This window comes from Setaria viridis, chromosome 4 (genome assembly GCF_005286985.2).
Source record: "Setaria viridis chromosome 4, Setaria_viridis_v4.0, whole genome shotgun sequence".
In the NCBI taxonomy this organism is placed as follows: domain Eukaryota; kingdom Viridiplantae; phylum Streptophyta; class Magnoliopsida; order Poales; family Poaceae; genus Setaria; species Setaria viridis.
In genome coordinates, this window is record NC_048266.2 from 36,626,345 (window position 1) to 36,651,075 (window position 24,731).

General features: G+C 50.5%; 3 protein-coding genes across 3 annotated transcripts; 2 read left to right on the forward strand and 1 right to left on the reverse strand.

Annotated features, from left to right (window-relative positions):
- Positions 1 to 1,466: 1,466 nt before the first annotated feature.
- Positions 1,467 to 3,266, reverse strand: LOC117853315 (AAA-ATPase At3g50940). The gene has a single exon (XM_034735709.1). The coding sequence runs from the start codon at positions 3,152 to 3,154 to the stop codon at positions 1,628 to 1,630; it is 1,527 nt and encodes a 508-aa protein (XP_034591600.1). The 5' UTR covers positions 3,155 to 3,266; the 3' UTR covers positions 1,467 to 1,627.
- Positions 3,267 to 5,254: 1,988 nt separating this feature from the next.
- LOC117854125 (DNA-directed RNA polymerases II and V subunit 8A) lies at positions 5,255 to 7,949 on the forward strand. The gene is made up of 5 exons (XM_034736419.2): positions 5,255 to 5,407; positions 5,907 to 5,984; positions 6,203 to 6,354; positions 6,534 to 6,631; positions 7,609 to 7,949. Exons 2-5 carry the CDS (start codon positions 5,912 to 5,914, stop codon positions 7,718 to 7,720), a joined length of 435 nt encoding a protein of 144 aa, XP_034592310.1. The 5' UTR covers positions 5,255 to 5,407; positions 5,907 to 5,911; the 3' UTR covers positions 7,721 to 7,949.
- An 11,208-nt stretch (positions 7,950 to 19,157) lies between these two features.
- Positions 19,158 to 20,614, forward strand: LOC117854148 (probable xyloglucan endotransglucosylase/hydrolase protein 25). The gene is made up of 3 exons (XM_034736447.2): positions 19,158 to 19,524; positions 19,622 to 19,815; positions 19,913 to 20,614. The coding sequence occupies exons 1-3, from the start codon at positions 19,261 to 19,263 to the stop codon at positions 20,328 to 20,330; spliced, it is 876 nt and encodes a 291-aa protein (XP_034592338.1). The 5' UTR covers positions 19,158 to 19,260; the 3' UTR covers positions 20,331 to 20,614.
- The last annotated feature ends 4,117 nt before the right edge of the window (positions 20,615 to 24,731 follow it).

Sequence of the window (24,731 nt, forward strand, 5' to 3'; positions counted from 1 at the left end):
TGTTATGCCAAACTCTCTTTGGGTCTTTATTATCGATCTTAATTCTAAATGCAATTTACATTTTATATTAAAAATTGAGAGCTTACAACTAAATAATCTAGATATGCTAGAATGTTCCATACCAAATATAATGCAAATAGCAATTTATATAATTCCTGTCATGGAGTATTGATTCCAAAATAACAAGCAAAGAATTATTAATGTGAAATATTTAGAGGCATGCATAGGGCGCTGTATTTTTTCTATGACGGCATGTGTGCAATTTAGATGTAGATTTTGCAGTTACCTTATGTTTCCTTTTTCTTAAAAAAGGAAGTGGATAATTTAGAAGTAAATTTGGAGTTTCTAGGATTTCTCTAATTTTTTCTATTACTTCTTGTGGAGATTTAGGCAAAAGAAATATCCAATTAGTCATAGTAAGATTAGTCTAAAAAATAGTCATAGCAAGATGTCGCAACTACATCCCTTTTGCAAAGGGGTTGGATTCAAGGCAGGTTCAAGTTAGACTTCAGCAAAGACAGAATGGTCATTTTCCATTCAAAAAAGTTGAAAGGCAAGCATTGAGGTCATTTGGTATAAATTCAAATAAATTCAGATACTAATCTTTGGCAAACAACAGAAGAGGAAAAAGAAGGAAAGGTTTGAGGCCATTTGCAAAATTCTCTTTACAAAATGCAGATATGTTTTTTAAACGATGTCCAGTGGCAAATAACTACGAGGATGGCTCAGTCTTTCACGAAAGATAAATTCTTCAGGTCCATTTCACAAATCGGCCAGGTTTTGTCATGCCCTCTAGAAAAAATTTCCTATCACACGTGCATATATTTTGAACATGCATTTAAAGAAAAACTTTGATCATTCCAAGTATCATCCATTTTTAGATGAAAGAATGTGTTTGGGATGAACCAAAAGAGGGAGCACAATAATCGACATGGCCGGCATTAGGTGTCAGGTCATGCCGGATCATACCCACGTCTGGCATACCTAATGCAGCCAAAATCAAACCAGTAGTGGTTCACGCTACCTAATTTTGTATGACTCCCAGTCAAGTTTGGTCACTCCACATCCTGACATAACAAGTGCCCCATGGAATTTTGATCCCCGGTTTTATGTTTATATCTGGTGATGATGCATCCTTGCTAAAAGTGGTAAAGATTTTTACTTAGGGGGTGTTACCCCATCGAATATTTAGATACTAATTAGAAGTATTAAACATAGACTATTTACAAAATTCATTGCACAGATGGAGGCTAAACGGCGAGACGAATCTATTAATCCTAATTAATCCATCATTAGTAATAGTTATGGTAGCAATATATTGTCAAATTATGGACTAATTAGGCTTAATAGATTCGTCTCGCTATTTAACCTCCATCTGTGCAATTAATTTTATAATTAACTCATATTTAGTCCTCCTAATTAGCCTTCGAATATTCGATATGACACGGACTAAACTTTAGCTCAAGTAACCAAACACCCCCTTAATTCACCCTCCAAATAAAAATAGATTTCACTCTTCAAATTAAAATCCTATTCTTATATCGTTTTCTATCGAAGCTTGACGTGCTCCACCAATCCCTGACGCCGACACATTGACACTTGACAGGAGACAACTTGATAGCAATCATTAGATGTCGTCATTGCTCACAGTGACTGCGCATTTCTGGGCAATTCTCTTGGTGTTCAGATCCGCGACGAGCTTCTGCAGCGCGGCGTGGGCTCCGTCGCCTTCACACCCCATGAACACCTCCGCGACATCGGCCGGCGACAAATGCACCTCCCCGAGCAGCCTCTCCGCCTCTCCGATCAGCTCCTCGTACCTGCAGTCATCGGCTGGCTCACGATCGTCGTCACCGAGGTAGTTCTTGGCGAGCAAGCGCAGCGCGTGGCCCTTGCAGTATCCAAGCTCTATCTTGCGGTCCATGCGGCCGGGCCGGAGCAGCGCCGGGTCGAGGCGGCCGACGTGGTTGGTGGTGAACACGATGAGCCGCTCCCCGACGCACGACGACCAGAGGCCGTCCACGAAGTTGAGCACGCCGGAGAGGCTGATCTTCTCCCGGCGGCCATGAGGTGGGAATGGTGACATGCTGACGGGACCCGGCGTTCCCGGGTCGTCGGACTCGGCGTCTTGGCTCGGCGGCGACGAGGTCCTCGTCCGGTCGAAGAGGCCGAGCGAGCAGTCGATGTCCTCGACGACGATGAGCGACTTGGGGCGCGTGGAGGCGAGCAGCCTCCGGAGATCGGAGTTGGAGCCCACGGCGGTGAGCTCGAGGTCGTAGATGTCGAACTCGAGGAGGTTGGCGATGGCGGCGATGAGGCTGGTCTTGCCGGTGCCCGGCGGGCCGTGGAGCAGGTACCCGCGCTTCCACGCGCGGCCGGCGCGCGCGTAGTGCTCCCCGCGGCGCACGAAGCGGAGCAGGTCGGCGCGGATGCCGTCGCGGAGCGCCGGGTCGACGGCGAGCGTGTCGAACGTGGACGGGTGCTTGAACGGGTGCGACGACCACAGCATCTGGTGGTCGTCCATCCCGCTGCCGCCGCAGTACATGCTGGGGTTGTTGGTGTAGAGCTTCCGCTCCCGCATCTTGAGCCGCAGCGCCGCCGCGACGGCGAGGACGTGGTCGATGTACGCGCCGCGCACGAAGTCGCGGTGGCGGCGCGGGAACTCGAGCCGCAGGCACCGCCGCTGCCACCCCGCGCCGCCACCCGGGGGACCCCCGAACCCCCCGCGCCGGCCGCCACCGAACGGCGAGTAGGAGTAGGCGGTGCCACCGCCCGCCGCCTCCCCGGTCCGCGACGTCCACTCGACGCGGACGCCCCGGAACGTGTCGCGCGCGGCGTGGTCGTCGGGGAGCGACGCGACGGCCTCCTGCGCGCCGTGCGCCTTGTGGAGGTGCAGCGCGGGCGCAGACGCGAGGCAGCGCGCGCCGAGGTAGAGCTGCGCCGCCTCGTAGAGCTCGTTGGGCACGCCGTTGGCGTCCACCGCGTGCACCACGATGGTGTCGGTGGGCTGGGCGAACGCGGCCGCGGCGCGGGCCAGCAGCGCGCGGAGCGCCCCGTGCGCCTCCGGCGGGAGGACGTCGCGAGCCGCCGCGCGCACCACCATGGCGGTGGCGACGAACGAGCCCAGGGAGCCCCAGCTCATGGCTGCCTTCATGCCGTCGCAGCTCGCAAGAAGGTAAGGGCTCTCTCTGTCTCTGACGTGACTGTGCCACCGTATCGATGGAGATGGTCAGATGGACTGTGTTGATGTGTGTCTTGTGAATGAATGCGACTCGCATACGGTTTGGATCATCCGTGCCATCTCGTGGGTTTATATAGCTCGCCGGAACCGTCTCTGAACTCGCAATCATCCGAGGTCGCGTCGGTGACGATGGCGCAATGATCTGACGCAAGTTGGGTCAGTAGAGGTCGCTCAAAAACTATGAGCCAAGTTGACTTGCATGCTAAACTTTAATAGTGTCATATCATATGTTCGGATGCTAATTAGAAGAACTAAACATGTGCTAATTATAAAACTAACTGCAGAACTCTGTGCTAATTCGCGAGATGAATCTATTAAGCTTAATTAATTCATCATTAGTAAATGGTTACTGTAACACCACGTTATCAAATCATGGACTTAATAATTCGTCTTGTGAATTACACTTCAATGCAATTAAAATTAATACTTCTAATTATCATTGAATATTCGATGTGATAGACATCGGAGCGTCCGTCCGCTGTTTCTGACAGGGATCAGAACATGATTGGTGGCACTGCCAGTTGCCAGAGTACTGCATGGATTAGAATAGCCATTTCCTTGGTACTTCCCTTTTATAATGATTAGAATAGCCATGGATTAGAACTTGCACCAACTGATCAACGCAAGTTTCGTCAATGGAGCCGTGGCGGCCAAGGAACTAATGAGCTGCACTCTTGACTATTTTTTTTTTGATGGAGCATACACTCTTGATTAATAAGAACAATCCAGTAAAAAGTATAGACAGGTTACTATATCTGCTAGTACTACTGTTGCGCAGAGCTACTATGCGAACTTAATAGAAACTCTGAACAAATTCGAAACATCTCATCATTCTTTTGACGAAACCATTTTACTAGGGAACTTCGTGGTGACAGCTCGGTAAATTTTGTTCAACACTAGAATATTGCAGTGGGCTGGTTGTTGGGCTAGAGCGAAAAGTGTTCGTCTACATGGCTCACTCAGGCCAGGTCCAAAAAGCCCAATTAGATCTTCTATCACCATATCTTCACCTAACTTAATAAAATCAAAATAGGAAACAAATAAGATAGGTTAATCCTTTCCTCATGAACTAGGTCAGGTTGTTGCTTCCATGATGGACCTTTGGTGGGCCGACCGATTTCCTATTTGAGGGCGATCAGCCAACTGTTACAGAGAGAAAAGTGACACAATTACATAGAGATTCAAATTTCGAACAGCTCCATTGTAGTAGTACCCCACTATATAAACACATCACAAGCTCCAACTCACCCAAACGAAAGACATCCACTCCATCCTGCAATCCACTTCATAATAAGCCATGTCTATTGATCTAAATGCAATACTAGATGAAAGAGATGGACACCCCTTACTTGATTTAAATGAAGAACTACCGGATGAGCAAGAAGATGAAATCCATCCATCATCTCCAAAAAGATGAAGTCCAAGTCCTATAAGATGATGAAGTCCATCAGCTCCACAAAGCTCACTCCCATCTACTCCAGGAAGATGCACATGTTGATGTGCCTGAAGTAGATCACAATGTTGATGTTTCGGAGATGCAACAACGAAATGAAGGTAATATATTATCTTAATATCCTGTGTCCATGACATTTCTAGTTTGCCCCTGTGTTTGGTCCTATGTAATCAATTTGTGCTTGCAAAATGGTTGTAACTTTGATAAAAGTAACAATCATTTTGTAACGTGGATAGGCTAACAATTAATGTCATAGCATAGGCTAACAATCACAACAACAACAGCATGTACATGTGGAGTAACAAATGATGCAAGCTTAAAACAATCAGTGTTATAACGTAGGCTAACAAGCAACCATCACATCTATGTAATTTTTTTTAACATGATGGACTGCGCTGGTGCTTTGTACGTAGCCGTTCACGAAGCTAAATCTGCGTTGCACGAATCCGTGAGGTTACCCTAGTTTCCTGTATCACGTACGTCTACGGATGTGGGTGGGATTTTCCGAGAATGTTCTTGGATACGGCCCACTCCAGGCCCAGTTACTGCCCCATTACACACGGCTCCCTGCGTGCCCTAGCCCCCGACTCTCACACCGCACAAAGCCGCAGCGCCGCAACACACGCCGGACGCAGCCGCCCGCTCTTCCTGTGCGCCTGTCCGCCTGCGACCACCACTCGAACCTGCCGTCGGCGATCCGGCGGTGACCTCCGGTGAGTTCCTTGGCTTTCCAGTTCTCGATCTGGCGTTCTTCTTCCTTGATTTCTTTCTTCCCGTTCCGCTCCAGTGACACCTGTTCTTTTCTTCAGTTCTTCTGGCTTGATTTCATTCTCCCCCTTCCAGTCTAGTGTCCTTCTTGCTAGATTTCTTTGCTCCCCTTCCTTATCCAGTGCTCTTCTCCCTTGATTTTTCCTTGCCGCTAGTATATGGTATTCAAGTACTGCTAGCGTAGCTGCGTAGGCTTAGCTTCTGCATCCTCACAAAGTCTGTGTCTTTCGGTCCTGTGGGTGTGGGCTGATGTTGAGAGTGGACGAAATGAGGATGTAGAAGCCTCAGTTCCAAGCGGCACTTTATCGCTATCATGCTCATAATAATTTCCTCAATTTCAGACTGCCATGTTATGCAATAGAACTGCAGTAGACTGCTATTTGCTATGCTGAACTTCTCTGTGTTTTTTTTTGTTGTGATTTGTGAACTTAATTCGTGTTACAGGGGAAATGGTCGAGTATCTCTTCGACGAGAACTTCAGTGTGAGCAGGCTCGATCCTGATGGCAAGAAGTTCGACAAAGGTAATTTATCGCTAGCTTTTCTACAGTAATCTTGAGTCCATGATGTGCTTTCCTGTTCCAATTCTGCGAATACGTCCTGTAAGTAGTTGTTAGTGATTGCTTACTTTGCTCTATGTTATGCAGTCCTTTGAGTGCTTGAAACATGAGTGTTCGGATTTCTCTTGCTTCAAATATGGGCTGATGTAGTGTTGTTTTTTCCCCATGTTGTGCTTGGACAGTCACTCGCGTCGAAGCTCATAACGAGCAAGTGTACATGCAGCTAGATGTTGCTACTGAGATCTTTCCTCTGCGTGCTGGCGACAAATTCAACATGGTGATAGCTCCTACTCTGAATCTGGATGGAACACCAGACACTGGCTACTACACACAGGTGATGCAACGAACCTAATTCCTCTCATAACTTGATCTTGGCATAGTGACAATTTTGTGATGGAAATACAGATCCGAATGTGCTCTAGGTGCCACGATATGTTTCTTGTTTCTTTTGACTTGTCTTCCGTGAGGCAATTTTTATTGGATTAATAATATGATTCCATTCCTTTCATTCAGGCTGGAAGGAAAACACTTGCTGACAAGTTTGACTATGTCATGCATGGAAAGCTTTACAAGATCTCAGACGACAGTTCCACCAGTTCATCTACTAAAGTGTATGCCTTCTTTAAACTTGGACAATTATTCTGTGTGTACGATGCTACATCATTTAGTGTTACACTGGTTTCTTTCCTTGTTCTGCACATTTTTCTGGGCCCTAAATTCATATATATGAACCACTAAAGGTGATTGTGACCTACAATTGCACTACCAAGTTACTAAAATCCTGTATAACTAATTAAAAGTTACAGAAATGTTCCTCAACATAAGTTGGAACAGGGATGATTGATCCCACATGGTAACAGTCTCTGAAGTACATAAATATGAGGATGCAAGTCATGTTTTTCTCGTGATATATGCCTAATGTCTTGCCAATTCTTAGCAAGCACTAGTACATGGTCTATTGGATCCTGTTAAATTTTAATTTCTAAGGTAGTCTTATTGATTAAGGTTGTTCTTTTATGTTTTAAGATGAAATTACTTCAGAGATATACATGGCGTTTGAAAGTAAAATGTCTCTAGTTATACTGCCTTGGCTTGTGGCCATGTGCCCGTCTATTGCTAATTGTTGAAGAAATCATGTCATTTGATCAATGGAAGCTTCATGGGTTAGGTTTTATATACTAGATGTTCTTGTCTAGCAGTCTCAAACAAATGGAAAATAATTGCAAGGTTATTCTACCCAAAGGAAGAAGCAAGATTATTTAAAGTGACAGTCTTAATAGACGAATCTGATGTATGGGTTATAGACCTTCAGTTGAGCAGTAACTATGAATACATGATTACAGATAGTGGGCTTAGTTACTTGGAGCAGTTTATTTTGTGAAACAGTTGGAGTGCATGGCATTGCTACATTTTAAACTTTATTCATCTTGTTAAGCCCTAAGTATGTCAGTGAGCAAAATTGCAATATAGATTGATGTGCGCACATTCTTGGCATACCCGAATCAATGTTTATTTCTCAGCTAAGTGTTTCTTCCCAGTTTGTTATGTGCTACATTTTCTAACTCAATACCCCATACCCTCATTCCAGGGAGATCTATGCATCTTTTGGTGGCCTCCTGCTGCTGCTTAGGTGCGATAGTTCCAGTGCAGCTAGCTTCGAGCTGGATCAGAGGCTGTTTCTTCTTATCAGGAAGCTGTAAAACTGTAAATGTATTGGTTATTTAAAATGCCGGTTACCTTGTTGACTGTACCCAGCTTCCACCCAGTAGGCCAGTATGTGGTAAGGCTTTCAATTGGTAGAAATGACTTCTATCATGGACTTGCAAACAGTCGCTGCAACCGAGCACTCTAAGCCAGTAGTTGGTGGATAATGTTATGGTGGTTCTATCTTTTGGTTTGTTACACTGGGAAGGCTGTTTTCATATTGAATCGTGGATTCCAATATGTGCACGACGATGATACAGCGGTTTCGCTTCATATGATCTGTAGTGGTATCATTGAGCTCTATCAGAGTTCAGAGCATTGGACCACCCAATCTCCAGCAGCCGATGAATGAAAACCCCGACGGCAGCTGCTGCCGGTACATGCTTTTGGATGGTTACAGAGTTCACATGCCATTTCCCTCCCAGCCTCCCCGAGGACAAGAACCAGCTGAGGCCCAGGAGCACAAGCCTTTACTCCTACCACAAATAGACTAGGATAGGAATGGGGACAGCCTTTGTATCTGTAAAAACTTTACTCTCCTGCCATCCACAGAAAGGCTCCAGGAGCCATTGCCAAGAACCAAACGGATTGGATTGGAGATTGTTGCTGGACCACCACTGCATCTCCAACCAAAGTTTGAAGAGCTGGCAGCAAGAGATTTCTTGTTCTGGACCAAGAACAATCCCATAGAGCACGTCTCCTACTCATTGCAATTGCACCTAGGAGCAGAGCAGCGGTCACCGTAGACGGCCACAGCCTTTTTCCTGGGATCATATATCTTCAGAGTCAGAGATACACACATTGGCAGCTTGGCTGGCTGACTTTTATCATGCCCAGCAATTGTCCTGGCGCCAGTACTAAATCTGAGAAGACATGTGTGCAGAGTGGCCTTCAATTCAAGCATCACAGGCATGCTATACTGATCAAGACCAAGGACAGGCAAAAGGGTACAAGGCCATTAACACTTGCCCGTTCGAAGAGAGCAGTTCAGGTGATGGGCTAGAACAGTGTTATCCGAGTAGCTAGCAATTAAAAACACGGCTTATGTTTTTTTTTTCACCGTCCCCCAATACTAGAATTTCTACCCTTCCTGCCATGATCACAGAGGCCCTACACGAGATATGATACTCGTAGGATCCCTGGAAATCTTTGCGTTCAGAGAGAGGATCGTGTGCCTTGTGAAGCTTATGTGCCGGCCGGACAGAGAGAAGCAATTCAGATATGATGAACAGAAGAATCTTCCATTTCCAGGATCGGAACAAACACCCCGCGGAGGAAAGCTGGGAGAGAGCTGAGCCCAGCAATTCTTGTTTTTCTGACAGAACGACAAGAGACCAACAGCTAGGCAGAATATACACCGGGTGCTGGCTGACAGAAGCTCGAAAAAAGAAGAGGAAATGGGTAGAAGAATCTAACCATCCAAAAAATTTCACCGTTGAACTGAGCTACCGCTAGATCACTATCTTATCTAGTCCGTGTTCATGATGAACAGAGGAAGAGAGAACAGGGGATGAACTCGCAAATACCAAGACGGCAAGAGCTTCGCTGCAATGCAATGCATGCCTGCTGGCTGTGCATGTTGCTGTTCCCCTGAGGCCCTGAACCTCTTGCTCTTGCTCTGACTCTTGTTTGGCACCGATTCCTTGCGGCCTAGGAGCAGCGATCATCTGTTGTGGAGAGGGTTGGGACCCGTCGGGATGCGCCGCTTGTCGTCGTCGTCGTCCTCGGCGCATGCAGCGCCACCAGCAGCGGCTGGTATTCCGGCAGCGCCGCCAGCTTTTCGCCCGTTGCTCTTGCACCGGGCGCCAGCGGCATTGAAGCTGACGGACGCGCCGGCTGTGGCCACGTCATGGTGCACGGGCAGCGACGATGATGTGCTACCCGTCGGCGGCGGCAGCCCCTTCCCACTGTGAGCGTGGGCGTGTCCCCGCGCGCGCTCCGGCGGCAGCAGCGGCCGCCTCCCCTCGCCCGCGGCGACGAGCTGCAGCACGACCACGACGGCCAGGCACACCGCGCCGGCGGCGCGCGCCCACCGCCGCCGCCTCATGGGGATCACCGCTCACGGCGCCTGGTCGAGGTTGGTTTTTGGTTTGGTTTGGCAGCGCACGGGCGCGCAGAGTTTGACGTGCGAGGAGACGACGGGATGGGGAGAGCCACGGGCTGGCGGGCGGGCAGGTGCTCAGGTGAGGCGGTGGCGAAACGAAGGGGACTCGACTGACTCTTGGAAGAGCAGCTAGACGAGCCGGCCCTGGGTTTTAACAGCGCGCGGCGCGCGTGGTGACCTCTGACCGCGACCAAGCAGTAATTGTTTTGCTGCAGCGACGAGCCCGGCTAACCGCGTGTAACTCCGCACTGAGAGGCAGAGCAGGATTTGCCGTTTAGTAGTTAGAGGATCCAATAACATCGGAGTTTCCCTGAACATTAAGGTAGAATTTGTAGAGGTGAAAATTAAGCAAAGGGTGTAAGTAATGGTGAAGATTAAGGTACTGACTGTGCCGAGTAGTAGTAAAAAGAGACGCCTGCAGCAGAAGAGCAAAAGCCCCATCCCTCGGCGCAGCGCAGCGCAGGTAGCGACGCCATGCCGCACCCACCGAACCACATTGATGAGCCTTCACTCTCCCCCGTCGCTTCCCTCACTTTGCGAGAAAAGACCCCCGGCCGGCCCCGGAGGTGCGTGCGTTGCCGTGATAAATGAAGGAGGAAAGGAGGGAGCTCCAGTTCCGGCACGCGCCGGGCAACGCGAAGGATCGAGGGGCTCGAGGCCGCCGTGGATGGCGCCGGCGCGGACGCGCGGTATGGGAGGCGTCGACGTCGACGTCGACGAGACACGCACGGAGGAATGCTACCCGGCCAGGCGCGTTTGACCTGCTGCCGTTTCCATGCTCACCGGTGCAGCGCAAGGCGTCGGCGAGGCGCCTAGATGCCCTGCGTGCAGTACGAGTAGGATGTTCCAATGCAAGCAAGAAGGCGCGACCCATGGACATGCCCAATTGCCCATGCCGCCTTCTTCAGCAGTAAAGTGAGCTCAGCTGGACGAGTCCCCATTCAATTGCTAAGTGAGAGTGGTCAGTGGTGCCGGGGGTCTCCTCTCTAGGCTAGGGTAAGCGAGGATAGCGTGCGTAGACTGGTCGATCCAGCTCGTATGCCATGAACGCATATGGCTGAGGAGTCAGCAGCGCAGCGGTACGGTTGGTGGGGGGATGTCCCCGACCCCGAGGAACTGGACTGCTTTGCTCTGCGTTGCGCTGAAATCATAGAGGTGGCAGTTCTTCAGTCTTCGCCTCATCGGTAGTACGTGCAGCTCTCAGCTCCTCTGCTCCACAGACCACGCAACACATGCCGTTAATTGCTACTGACAGCTTCGGACACCTTGTTCAAAAACAGGAAACTTTGCTTGCAGGAGCGTTGCCGAGGAAATACAAGTTCAGAGAAAGAAATCGAGGAGAGCTTCTAGCTCGTGCATTGCTCATTGCGCGCGGGAGGAGGAATAAAAGAACAGTCAAATTTGCCGTATTTATTAAAAGATACCACACTGTCTAACGTACTCATCAACTTACTAGTCTACCAAGTACTTTGCACTGCGTAAGTACAGTTTACTGTATTGTACACATACACGTACTGTAAAAGGCGATGGTTTGTTGAATGGCTTTCAGCTCTGCGAACGTGACGTGATGCCTTACTTAACTCCTGCTGCTGCGCTGAAACAGTGACTCCTCCTTGCGTGGTTTTCTGCCTTCGATCTTTGTCGCGGCTCGTACTATACATAGTACTACTGCTCGGGAACTACACATATGGTCTGCACTCTGCACTCACACATGGAGGGGAAAGAAAAACAAAAACCCTCCATGTTTTTCATACATCAGTGTGGACTGATCTGGAGAGAGGAGTATTCAGGAAAGGCAAACTGAAACGTCCAAATTGCAGTCGCAAATTGCAGCCATCGCCCATGATCGATCACTTCTCCTGTGGTTCCTGCGCGATGATGTCGATCGCAAAGCTTTTCTTGGCTCGTCCCCAGCGTTCTCTAGCGTTTGTCTCAAGACAGCTACCCGCTCCTGCTTCATACTAAAAACGTAGCGAGCGAGGGATGGGCCGGTAGATGCAGCATTGTAAGTAGCAAAGCCTGGCTCAAATAAAGTGAGAAGTTTATTTATGTTTCTGGCCTTTGTTCCAGCTGCTCCTCTATCCCTTTCCGCTTTTAGCTTCCATGATTTGATGAGGTGGTGGCGACTGGCGAGTGAGACAAGCATCAGCAACAAGTCCTAGTGTCTCCGAGGAACTGACAAAAACGCATGCCGCCTACGTCGTTGACGTGCGGCAGTCGATTTGCACGCAGCCGTGCCTGCACAAAAACTAAGTTTTCAGAATCAAACTTTCAAGTTCAAAAACAGGCAAGTCAGATACCGATATTTCAAAGTAAGGGAGCTTCAGTTCTGAATCAAACTTCAGTTCCACACTTCAAAGGAATCCTGCCTGTATATGTGTCCGGCATGTACCACATGATTAGCTGATCCTACATCATCGTAGAGTGGATGAGGCAGTGACATTTCGTTTCGCCAGTGATGGGATAGCAATCCTGGATGAAATGGCTCCGTCGTCGTCGTCCTGCGTGGGGCGTGACAGTGTAATTCGCCGGGACGTACGACTGCTTCTGGGTTCTGCAGCCGAGCGGTGTGCGTGCTTTTCAGACGTCGAATCATTCGCTCGCCTCTGCTCTGGGGGTACACGGCGTTGCCATAAATGGCACGCAGCATTGGCTGCGTTGCTAGGGCTCCCGGAGATTCAGATCCGCCACCACACACAGTTGACGGTGTGGTACGTAACATCAGAAATTTCAGGATGGGAAACCTCTACAGGCGTGCACCTGCTTGGATCTGCGTATAAATGTGTTTACAATTTTACATCACTCTCTTCCAATGTACAAACTGTGTAGAACGAGATCGCCAATTTGCAGGGAATAAAGTCTGATCCTTACAGTTACAGAACGAAACCTTCAGTGACTCGTTGTGCAGAGTTGCAATACACCGTGCCATGGAACTATGGGGTAACAGAAGAATCCATGCGCTGCGCGCACGAGACGCACTGTTGAAAAGTCTGCAGAAATCGATATGATTCATCAGTTTGATGAATGTGATGCTCAACTCTTGCCCAGGGCACCTGATTGCGACTATTCAGGCGAGGGCGGTCGGTGGCCGGTGGCGGTGGGACTGGGAGAGATGACGAAGTGGCCATGCCGGGGTTACGACAAACGAGAGGAGGCATCGAAACGCGAAGGCCCAAGTGTATGGGCTGCTATCCTTTTGGGCCGGGTGCGGGTTGGGTTTTAGTCGCGAAGTACTGATGGTGGGCCAGCACCAAACACTGCACCAACAGTTGATGCGGCGCATAGCATCAGAAATTCAGAATTGTTTTTTTAAGGAACAATGGAGGGGATGAGTATCCCCATCTGTAGATTTTACCACTGATGCCGGCAGAAGTCGGTAATGGACGGAGCGAGGCTCCTTACAGAGTATGTTGCCCTTAGACGAGGAGTTACAACTGAGTGAGGAGATAGGGTTTATGCCATTTGAAACAATATTACACCAGATGTCGACCACACCGTTATGCTTGGAGGGGAAGTGACAACTCCACAGACGGCAAGCATCTGCATCTGCATATGATTGTAACCTGCTCCTGCTGGCATCTGCATATGATGGTATAGCTCAAGCTGTCGTGCACCATAGCATGCCGTGGAATATACATCTGCATGCTATATTCTGCAACAAATCTGATCCTTTTATTGATTTGTCTGAAATATTCTCTCTCTATATCCTACTGCCTGAAAAGTTCATTTTTTTTTTCAAAAAATAACTTGCAGTTACCTTTTTGCTCCGTGAGACCGTGACTATTGGCAATTCTAATTGTGTTTAAGCGCTTGATATATATCCGTTCTCAAAATCTTGCCACTGGTGCTTGCTCTGTGTCTGCACTCTGTACGTGTGGCTAGATCGCCAATCTCTTGCAGGAAATTAACTGCTTACTACAGAAGTGTTCGCCGACTCGTGCAGTTGCGTGTCGTTGTACCCTTCATCGATTTCCGAAACTGTTTGGTGTGGAATTATCAAATGTAAAGGAGCCTGTAGATCGATATGAAGCCTACAGAAGAAGCCAGTGGGCATTTTGCACTTGATGGCAGTTTTCAGTCGTTCATCATGACACCTAGTGGCTAGAGTGCTTTCAACTGTGTGAATTGGTAGTGTCCGTGCCTTAATTTGGATGGAACAGTATTGAAGTGGAACGAAAGTGATTGAGTCTAAAATAAACTAATTTTCCTTCCAATTCCTTCTATTCCACTTCAATCCACCACTATCCAAACAAGCCCTCGGCACTCGATCTCATCCCAATTTCCCTCCAAGAAAGCAGCATCGATTGCCGGGAACGGGGGTTCCCCGCCGCGCGAGGGGCGCGGAAGCTTGCCGCCATGGCGGTTGCGCGGTGGCCGCCGCCAAGCCGGTGAACACATGAACGCTAAGGCCCAAGTAGCGTGCAACTTTGTAGAAGGCTAGAGGTGGGCTGGATATTTTTCTCGTGTATGGGCTTCTATCCTTTAGGCCTGTGGTGGCATACAACGGGCTTGAGCCCACCATGCATGGAGGGCGAGGAGATTCCCGATGGGCCAGTTCCGAGCGAAAACGTGCCGATCCACCACACTCACCTAAGAACAATTGGGCCTGTTCGACGGATACACAGATTGGAGCCGGTGCTAATTCCTCTCTCTCCCTCAAAAAAAAAAAAAACTGGTGCTCATAATCAAGTGAGCTGGCTTGGATCACAGAAAGCAGAAGTGAACTTCTTTGCAAAAAACGCGGAGAAAAGAGGATGAGCTGATCAAAATAGCGCCGGCAGCTAGCAGGTAACTGCGAGTGCTACACTTGGTTCGGCTGGATCTCACCTCGCTAGCTTCACCTTTCGCGTGCTGACTGACTGGTGAGGCTCCTCACAGTCCACCAGCAACAGTAATCGTAGGAGTTGATGGATCGGAGAGCTAAACCGTGTGAAATAAATCTTTCTAATCCTAATCTCCCTCCTACGGATACGAGTGCTAGGGTTCATGGTTGCATGTTCGCAGCCCAGATACTAGTAGGTACGGAGTATAGGCGAAGGCGAGTAGAAAACATGCACGAACCGGCAGCCGCCACGTGGAGGGCATCGACAGGGGAGCACGACGCTGACACGCCGGGCGGCCGGGACCCAGCGGACGGGCAGCGCCGGACCATGATTAGCGCAACAGCTGGTTGCCACCATTTGCTTCGCCAGCCCGCAGCATGCAATGCATGCGCAGCGCCGTACGTCCTTCCCGCGTCGCCTTCCCACCTCGGCCCCCGCCGTACGCAGCCACACAGAGGGAGCCTGCCCCGCCCAGGCAAGCCGCAATCCCGTGCGTGTGCGTGCGTGCATCACCAATGGGCAATGGCAGCCAGGAGCCAGCAGCCCTTCCCTGCTGGCGGATTCGGACGCAGCGCGCGCGATTGGCCCCGCAGCCTACTAGATTTCATTTCGTTTCCAGGGCTGTCGGTCCTACGCTGAATGAAACGGGAGAGGGGACGTGGATCAATTGGTGACGCAGCATGCGGGGGCCCCGGCCGAGGATGGGCATTGGCGAGGGAGGGAGACTGGTGAGAGACGACGACGGCTGCCTCGCCCTCCCGTGGGGCATCAATGCCGTGCATGAAATGGGGGCGCGGCGTTGCGTCCAAACAATGATTCGAATCAGCAGCTGTGCCTCTGCCCGCCTGGACACACCTAGCTGGTGATGGTGAAGACGAGACGGGACGATGGAGATTAGAAAACCCTTTTGGCTGGACTGGATGATTGGATCCATTCATCGGATATGGGTCGCTCGGCTTCCGGAGGCGAGACTCGAGAGCCCCTGCCGTTGCCGAGCGATGGCCACCATGCAAGGTGCACCGAACCTCGGCGTCGGTGGGGGGCTCCGGAGTCCGGATACCGACCCGTGGCCCGTACCCCGTGAGCCAAAAGGCGATGGATCGGATAAGCGAGCAGCGCACCGAGCTGGGGCAGCAGAAGAAGTAGCAACGCGACACGCCTGGGCCTGCGCCGCTGCGCGCGGATGTGGGGACGGGACCACGGGCCACGGCCGTGCAGGCGAGGACAGCACGTGACAGCACAGCCCCTCGTCCCGTCCCCGCAGCAGAGCAGCAGGGTTGACACGACGAGTCGGCGACGGAGCGCGAAGACGCGGCGGGGTGCATGCACGGCCACGGCGGCCTGCGCGACCGATCGAGAGCCGAACCGGGCCGGGGGAAGAAACCAGGCTGGAAAGCAGCCGCCGCGCACTGCCGTCACGGGCGGGGACGAGACCCCACGCGGGGGCCCCGGGCCATGGATAGGGCCTGACGACGCCATATCTTCCTGCGCCGCGCGCGTGGCAATGCCGCCCGTTCCCGGCTTGGCACACGCAGCCAGCGTGCCCTTGCGCACGCGGTCGGCGCTCGAGTCCATCGGCTCGATCCGTGGTCTCGGGAGATCTCGCGGATCCGTACGTTCGTTCCAGAGGCAGCGTGCGCGCTCGTTGCCACTGTATGTACATGGAGCAGTCCTTCGTTGATGGTTCATTTGCCGGTGTCATCCAGACAGACCCCGTTCCCGTACGCCCGTAGCAGTACCACGCCAAGTAATTGCGCGGCGACCCGTCCGTAACCAAGTAATCAACACGCCCAGCGCCCACGAAGCGAACCCAACCCCATACTCATGAAATGGAAAAATCATTGGCGATCGGCCATTGCCAATGATAGCGCGTGGCTGCACTTCACTGCGGCCAAATTGATGATGCCCGGCTAGCGTTTAAGGCGTGCGGCGGGGGGCGCCCCGTGCGCCCGGCAGGGGTCTAACTCCGCGCTCTGCGACTCGACGCGACGGACCCAATGGCGCCCCCCATGGCCCCCTATGATCTGGCCCCGGCGACGACAGGGGGGGGGGGGAGCACGCGGCCACGCCCATGCGTGTGAGCTTTCAACCCCGTCGTCCGATCCCAAATTCAATACGCCTCGCCTCGCCAGCTAGCTAAGCTAAGCTAGCTGCTCCGATCCATCGCTCGTCATCCCAGCCTCCCAGGCCCCAGCTCGCAACGCCTGATGCGTGACCGTGCATGACACCAGCAGCATCGATCGGTGGTGATGGTATGGGCGTATGGCGGTCTGGCCCATCCCGTCGTCCGTGCCGCCGATCATCGAACCGACGATCGATCGAGCTGGCACCCGATCATTGCCCCCCCCCCCCCCCCCCCCCCCCCCCCCCCCCCCCCCATCCACCCACCCAGGGCGCCGTGGCAGTACGAGCTCGTAGGAAGCAGTAGATCCGCCGGAGTCGTATCGTACGGAGCGGCAGTAGTGTCGTCTTTGGCCGTGCCCCGTGCCACCGTGCGCGCTATGCCGCTACCGCACTTGCATTATTCGCTTGACCCTTTTCTGATGTCAAACAAGGACTTTCAGACTTTGGATTTTCTAGTGTTGGCTACGCAGAGGATAGCAACGACGCATACATACGGGCCCCGTTGTGCCCCGTACATGCCCGTAGATTTGTCTAGGATTTTCACGAGTTCACTTGTGAGCTTGGAGGTTTTAGCTCTTGGACCAGTCCGGCTCTACCTCTTGCACGGGGAAAGTTATGTTATGTCACAGGAACCCTTACCCCCCATCATCGTGCCAACTTGAGGAGAGGAGGCACGTACGGTACGGTACGGCCCGCCGTGAGAAAATACTAGCCGTAGTGCCTCGCTCCCTTAACCACGCCGTGCCATGTATTTGCCAGCATGATCTGCGGTGGTTAGGGCAGTAAGTGCATCGTCCGACGTACGTACTACACGGTGTGGATGTGCTGTATGAGTTCCGTGTCAGCTTAAGGTGGACTTGAAGAATGACACGGCCAGACCAAGTCCCCCCCCCCCCCCCCCCCCCCCCCCTTTCTTTTTCCGAAGAAACGTGCATGCTGTTTTATGCTGAGGACTGAGGTGATGCTCTCAAGTTCAGCAACCAACAGTACTCAGGATAATTTCATCGTTTATTAATCTTCTGATCCGAGACAGGAGTACTCTGTACGCTCTAGGTGGATGCTAAACACATATGGGTCTGGTGCAGTCTGCGTTGGTGCAAAATGATGATAAACTGAGTTTTTCGAGGATATAAACAAAAAAAAATAGTGTTACTCCATGATCCATCCATTCGAAAATGTAGCATATTTGACAAACATTATAGAAAAAGTTAACGTATATCATATCAAATCATCTTAGCTAAGCTCATCATGCGTATTTATTTGGTACTATAAATTTTAGCATGTTCTATTTAGATTTTAGAATAGTTTAATTTGTACAAAACTAAAACGATAAGGATTATTAACAGCAATATCCCAAGTATACCTAACAGTAGACATTGTGATATTTGCGCACTATCTTATTGGCCCATGATGTCACTCAGTTAAAGAAAACACATTTTTGATAAAATAAGTTGAAAAATTTGGACCATGGCCTTCGACAGAGTAATATCCTGACAGGTTATGGTTTCAACGCAAGAATCAAGATAGGGCTGCGGTAGTGCTGATGCAGTGCGTACAATAGTGCCAGCAGTCATCACAACGCCATTTTTTTTTATCACGCATTGGTGCTTGTACTTGACTTGCGTTTAGCGCCTCGCCGCATTAGTCTCTTTGTTTATAGAGTACTTTTATTACAAAATGCATACCCGTCGACTGTCGGTACGACCAGTTCAGTTCAGGCACCTAGAATGAGCAGCCAGAACATGGTTGTGACTTGTGAGAATGTACCATTGCATCTTCACGTTCAACAGCACCTCACTCTGCTTGGAACACTTTCCATGTCCACAAGAGGTGCAGTGGGAAATTGCAGTGGTACAACATGCCAATGGTGTGTGTTCTCAAGGAAAACAAAACGAACATATGCGAACGGTGTGAATTGTGATCAACGACTACAATCCATACATGAAACCGGTAAAGCTACTTGATGGACTTCTAACAAAAATCCCAGCAGGTTTCACCGTTCAAAGCGAGGTAAGTGTAGCACTAGTACTGCAAGTAAAAATGAAAATCCAGCTCGCGAGGAGGGGGCGAGGGGCCCTGTCATGCATCAGTCAGTGATGATTGATGAATCCGCTGCACGTCCCGATCGATTTTAAATATCTTGCTGCGCGTGTGCCTGTGCCGTCGCCGTGGCGTCCCCTGTCCCTCATCAAGCCGCTGCTGCTACCCCGCCGCAGCGTCCTGCGCTGCTCTTCCACCTCTGGTGCCAACTCACACGCATTACCTCCAAGATCACACGGCTGGGGCTCGCTGGCTGGGCTGGCTACTCGATCGATCGCGGAACCATCCACCCGGCACGCTCTGCCATTCTTATCTCTCCCAAACCCCCTATAAAACCCCTCACGCCCCCCGCATTCTCCACTCACAAAACACCAGCTCGATCTCTCCTTTTCCTTTCCTTCGAGCTCCACACATCTTCTTCCTCTGGTATCTTCTCCTTACAACCATGGCTGCTCGGGTCTCTTTGGTGCTGGGCGTGCTGCTCGCCTGCTCGGCCGCGCTTGCGGCCGCCAACTTCAACCAGGAGTTCGACATCACCTGGGGCGACGGCCGCGGCAAGATCCGGGACAATGGCCAGCTCCTGACGCTCACGCTCGACCGCACCTCCGGCTCGGGGTTCCAGTCCAAGCACGAGTACCTCTTCGGCAAGATCGACATGCAGCTCAAGCTCGTCCCCGGCAACTCCGCCGGCACCGTCACCGCCTACTACGTAAGAACCCATTGATGATGAGGATCACATGTGCGTTTTGTTTGATTTTTTGGCCTGCTGGCTGATCGATCGATCAATGTGTACCGTACCTCTGCAGCTGTCGTCGCAGGGGAACACCCACGACGAGATCGACTTCGAGTTCCTGGGGAACGTCACGGGCGAGCCCTACACGCTGCACACCAACGTGTTCACGCAGGGGCAGGGGCAGCGCGAGCAGCAGTTCCGCCTCTGGTTCGACCCCACCAAGGACTTCCACACCTACTCCATCCTCTGGAACCCCAAGCACGTCATGTAAGCTGCTGTTCATCACTTCCGTTCTGTTCTTGATCAATCAGAGAGTGTCGATCGATTGACTGACAATGTTCTTGGTCGATGGATGGATGTGCAGCTTCATGGTGGACGACCTGCCGATCAGGGACTTCCGGAACCTGGAGAGCAAGGGGATCGCGTTCCCCAAGAACCAGCCGATGCGGCTCTACTCCAGCCTCTGGAACGCCGACGACTGGGCCACGCAGGGCGGCCGCGTGAAGACGGACTGGTCCCACGCCCCCTTCTCCGCCTCCTACCGGAACTTCAGGGCCGACGCCTGCGTCGCCGTCGCCGGCGGCAAGACCCGCTGCGGCGCCACCGTAGGCACCGAGGGCTCCGCCGGCGCCGCCGCCGGCGACTGGTACAACCAGGAGCTCGACCTCACCCTGCAGCAGCGCATGCGCTGGGTGCAGCGCAAGTACATGATCTACAACTACTGCACCGACCCCAAGCGCTACGCGCAGGGCCTCCCCGCCGAGTGCTCCATGCAGCAGTAGCCCTCTGCATCAAGCTCCGCTGCAATGGCGGCGGCTGCATCGATCACCGCCCGGATCAGGACGAAAGGGCATGGAATTTCTTTCCATGGTGGCGTCGTCAGTGTGGTAAATAAATAAGGATTTGGCAATTCGTGGGACTTGTAACGCGGTAGCTGGTGGTAAATTCTTCCGTCTTGTCTGTAGCCTCTCTCTGCTTCCGCCACCCCCTGTTCGTGTCATGTAATCATCAAACACTTGGTGTTCATGTCCGTCTGTAATATATCAAAACCCATACGTGTTCTTCACTTGCTGCTCTGTGTACACGTAACATGTGCTCTCCTTTATGCACTGGAAGTTGTGATGTTTGTGGTTGGTTGGATTTCTCGAGGGATTCATATATCCCGCGTAAAAAATTGAAAACTCTGTCAATCGATCGGCAGTTCTTGTTTTCTTTTTCAGGCATTGATATTGGGTCAGTCAGTTTATTGTCTACTGAACACACAATTGAGGCCTTGTTTAGTCTCCCAACTTTGAAGATACAAAATCACTGTTGTAGTACTATAGCACACTGTAGCGTTTTGTTTGTATTTGTGAATTATTGTCAAAATATTAACTAATTAGGCTCAAAAGATTCTTTGAAGATACAAAATCACTGTTGTAGTACTATAGCACACTGTAGCGTTTTGTTTGTATTTGTGAATTATTGTCAAAATATTAACTAATTAGGCTCAAAAGATTCGTCTCGCAAAGTACAACAAAACTGTGCAATTAGTTTTCGCAAAGTACAATAAAACTGTGCAATTAATTTTTGATTTCGTCTACATTTAGTACTCTATGCAATTAGTTTTTGATTTCGTCTACATTTAGTACTCTATGTCTATGCAATTAGTTTTTGATTTCGTTTACATTTAGTACTCTATGCATGTACCGCAAGTTTAATATGATGGGTAATCTTCTTTTTACGTAGTGTCAAAGTTGGGAGTTCAGGAACTAAACGGACCCTGAAAATTAGCTGCCCGCTTCCGTTGATGGCATCACCTGCCGGAAGCCGGATCGGCATGGCGGCAAGTAAATGTTGCAGTCGCCAGATGTTTCGCACTACTGGTGCAGCAACAGCAACCTCTCTCTCTCCATTAATCGCACGACAGATCCATACTTGTCTCGATCTGTCACGATGGCGATCGAAAAAGGCCCAGGCTTTCAGCATGCAACCGACATTGCAGGATACGCGTTTTTTTTAGCAGAGGTTGATGATAAAAAACCTCCGCGTTCCGGCAAGAAGATACTAGATGAACACACGGTCCGCACAATCTTGGTAATTCAACACGTTGCTCCACTCCATGCTCTCGTTCTCGTCCGGCTGACTCCAGTCTCCATGCGGCGCAAGGTGACAGGGCTCGCGGTCACGGAGGCACACAGGCCAGGGCCACGCGCGGACGCGACGACAAGGACAATGAATTGATTCGTCAGCTAGCTTTCCCAGCGGCCTCTCGGTCGCTGCAAGCCGAGGTGCCGGAGCGCCGATGCCGACAGGTGGCCGCACCGACAAATAGCCAGCCATCTCTTCCTGACCGCCGCCGCTCCTCGTCCTCGGCTAGGCGGCTACTCATCGGATCAGAACGGAGCTGGCCGCTCTGCCGATTGCACCTGGCAGCTTGTTGGAGCATCTCGTGGCCCTTTTCTCTGAACAAAAGGCAGCGCATGCAGGGAAGTGACTCGTGGTCATGGCTTATCCCTTCGAGCTTCGAGTAGCAAGCGGGCCATGGCCCAGCCTAGCAGGCTAGTAGCGACTATTCAGCAATCTGAATGTCGCAGAGATATTTGCAGTTCTCTCATCAGTTGCCACGAGTGCAAAACTACAAGCCTGATAAAGGCTCTTGGGATCAAGCATTTTACTGACGAGATTAATCTAGTTGCTTTACTCTAGAGAAGAGGAGAGGAGAGTTTCTGGGCCACAAATCTCACAGTTGCGAGCAAGAACCAAGTGGTTGCCAGTGTAACAGTACAGCTGATTGGTTCTTGGCTCAAGGGACCTTTTATTGTCTGCACAGGGTGTAGATGAAAATGAAGTGTATGGAGCCAACATCAGTCTATTATATGTCGCCTCATGATGTCCCTTGGGGCGTCCTGTGGCTGGATCTCTCTGCCTGCTCACTTAAGCACAAATCATACGGGAGATGCGCTTGCCTACACTGTGAGTGACTGGGATGGACCAGAGCATGATACTGCTCTAACCTTATGACTGATGAAACTGATGAGCTGCAGCTGCAAGCCTGCAATTTTCGAGCAACAGGGAGAGAACTGCATTTCCTTCACCATTTTTTTTCCTGATGGTTATCTACTGCTAGTAGGATGTTACAGTCTGAAGAGACTTTGGTTTCAGATAAATTACTCCTCCCTGTCACTCCTGCTATGTGTGTCCATGCATGATTGAGCTAGCTGTGTGCCTCTGGTGCAATGATGGGCCTCACAACAGGAGGAGCCCCATTGTCAGATTTATATGTTTGACAACGTGCCAAATATATGGGTGTCCCTGATGTTTATCCAGGTGGGGCCAGGTCGCTCTATGCCTCTATCGGTGGCTACCTAGCATGCTTGAACTGCCGTTGAAACAGCTTGTCTTTCCTTTGAATTTACGCCTGAGCAAAACCAACAAGAACAGACAGGCAGGAGATATTCATCTGGCAGTTCAAATTAGCTCTAGATACTGAACCTTCTTCATGTGTCTAGCTAGTGAACTCTGCAGTAATAACATGTGATTTCAGCTGTGGATTTCTTTCGGTTTGTATTTCTGCAGTTCTTGTGTAAGTAGCACTAAACGCTGGAGGGCTAGTGCAGACAATTGAATTGCATGGAGTGAGATGATTGTTTTGGCCCAGGCCAGGACTGGAAAGAGATCCAAGATTGCAGCTATCTGGTCCTCCATTTTCGTGCAACACATGTTGCTTGCGCAAATTCACCATAAGAGGAACATCATCATTGCCTTTCGGTAAATGATACAAGACCTCCCATAGCTGTATGCGCCATACCTGCTTAATCCCTTGATGATTACAAATGGTCCTGAAACAACAAGAGGACAGGACTAGTACATGCATCTACTCCTGCTCTCCCACATAGTCCAACCACACCATATGAGTTCAAAAGCAGTCCTATTCAGACCATCAAGGTGTATCGAAATCTTACTCAGCATGAAATTTATACCGAGCAGCTCATGTTCTGTTTGTCTTTCCACGGTCATACTTGCATCTCCCAGACTCTGACAGGTTCATTCAGCTGCAACACGCGCATCAGGTTAAAATTGGACTCATTCAGATGCAGCAACGCAGGCTGTAATAGGCAAAGCTTTCACTGTATCCGTCCAAACGAGCGCACAATCTCCATCAGTGCCTACATAATTGGTAAGCTAGACTGCTCGAGTACAGACAACTGGAGAGTGGGCCCGGCCCCTAGGGCGCCAAACTTGCATATGATTAGAGGACCAGTGTAGTATATAGACCCTTGGGAGTACTGCGACCTTTGATGCGTCAATGACATTGCTAAAGAGACTTCCTTCAAATCCATGGACCAGCAGGCCAGCTGCTTCCACTTAGACCGCGTCGGCTGGTCAAGATCAGGGAATGCAGATGAGCCTTGCTAGGTCTGAGCTGTTCAAAAGCACCAGTTTTTATCTCAGCAGTTTTGGTCGTCAGTTATATCTAGTAATGTAGTAGCAAAAGGTAAATTTGGCCATGACTGAATCTGGGAGACATGCAACCTGAAGCCAGAAGTGGAGCGAAGCTTTGACAAGAAGCAGTGGAGCCTGACAACAACGAACACCCACAGGGCACATACAGGGTCTGGATTTTGACTCGGGCAATGAGCTCGTGCATGGATTCTACTGCAACAGTATAGTTGAGACCTACTAGAATCTAGAGGCACTACAGTGCCATTGCGAGCATTGAGCTGGATGCAGTGACCGCCTTAAATCGCCTGCTGCAGGAGCTTAATTTCTGTCCACTATTGGTGTTGAAATCTGAAGCTGATGAAGTGACCAGCTGATCCCTGACTGCCGAGTGCCGAACACGAACAGTGAGGTGCGCGGCGCCTGAAAGGGTGTTAGTTAAAGGCTCGCTTTAGGGTAGAGTAGACCGTGCAGGATTCATGTTAGAGCAGCGCCTCACTCTGAACTTTTGGTGGTAGTGGTACTACTACTGTCTACTGATGATGGTCTATCTAATGCTAATCCAGCTTGCAAGTGCCTGAGATCCAGGACTGTTTCCTGGTGCAGTAGCGATGCTCACCCCAATCATTTAGGCAGTCTGGGAATAACTTGGATCATCACTCGCACAACGCAAACCATGTCGCCTCAAGTTTTTTTTTTCAACGACCGGTAGGTGCATGTTATATTAAAAAGAGGATGAAGGACTAGACATGTCAAAAATG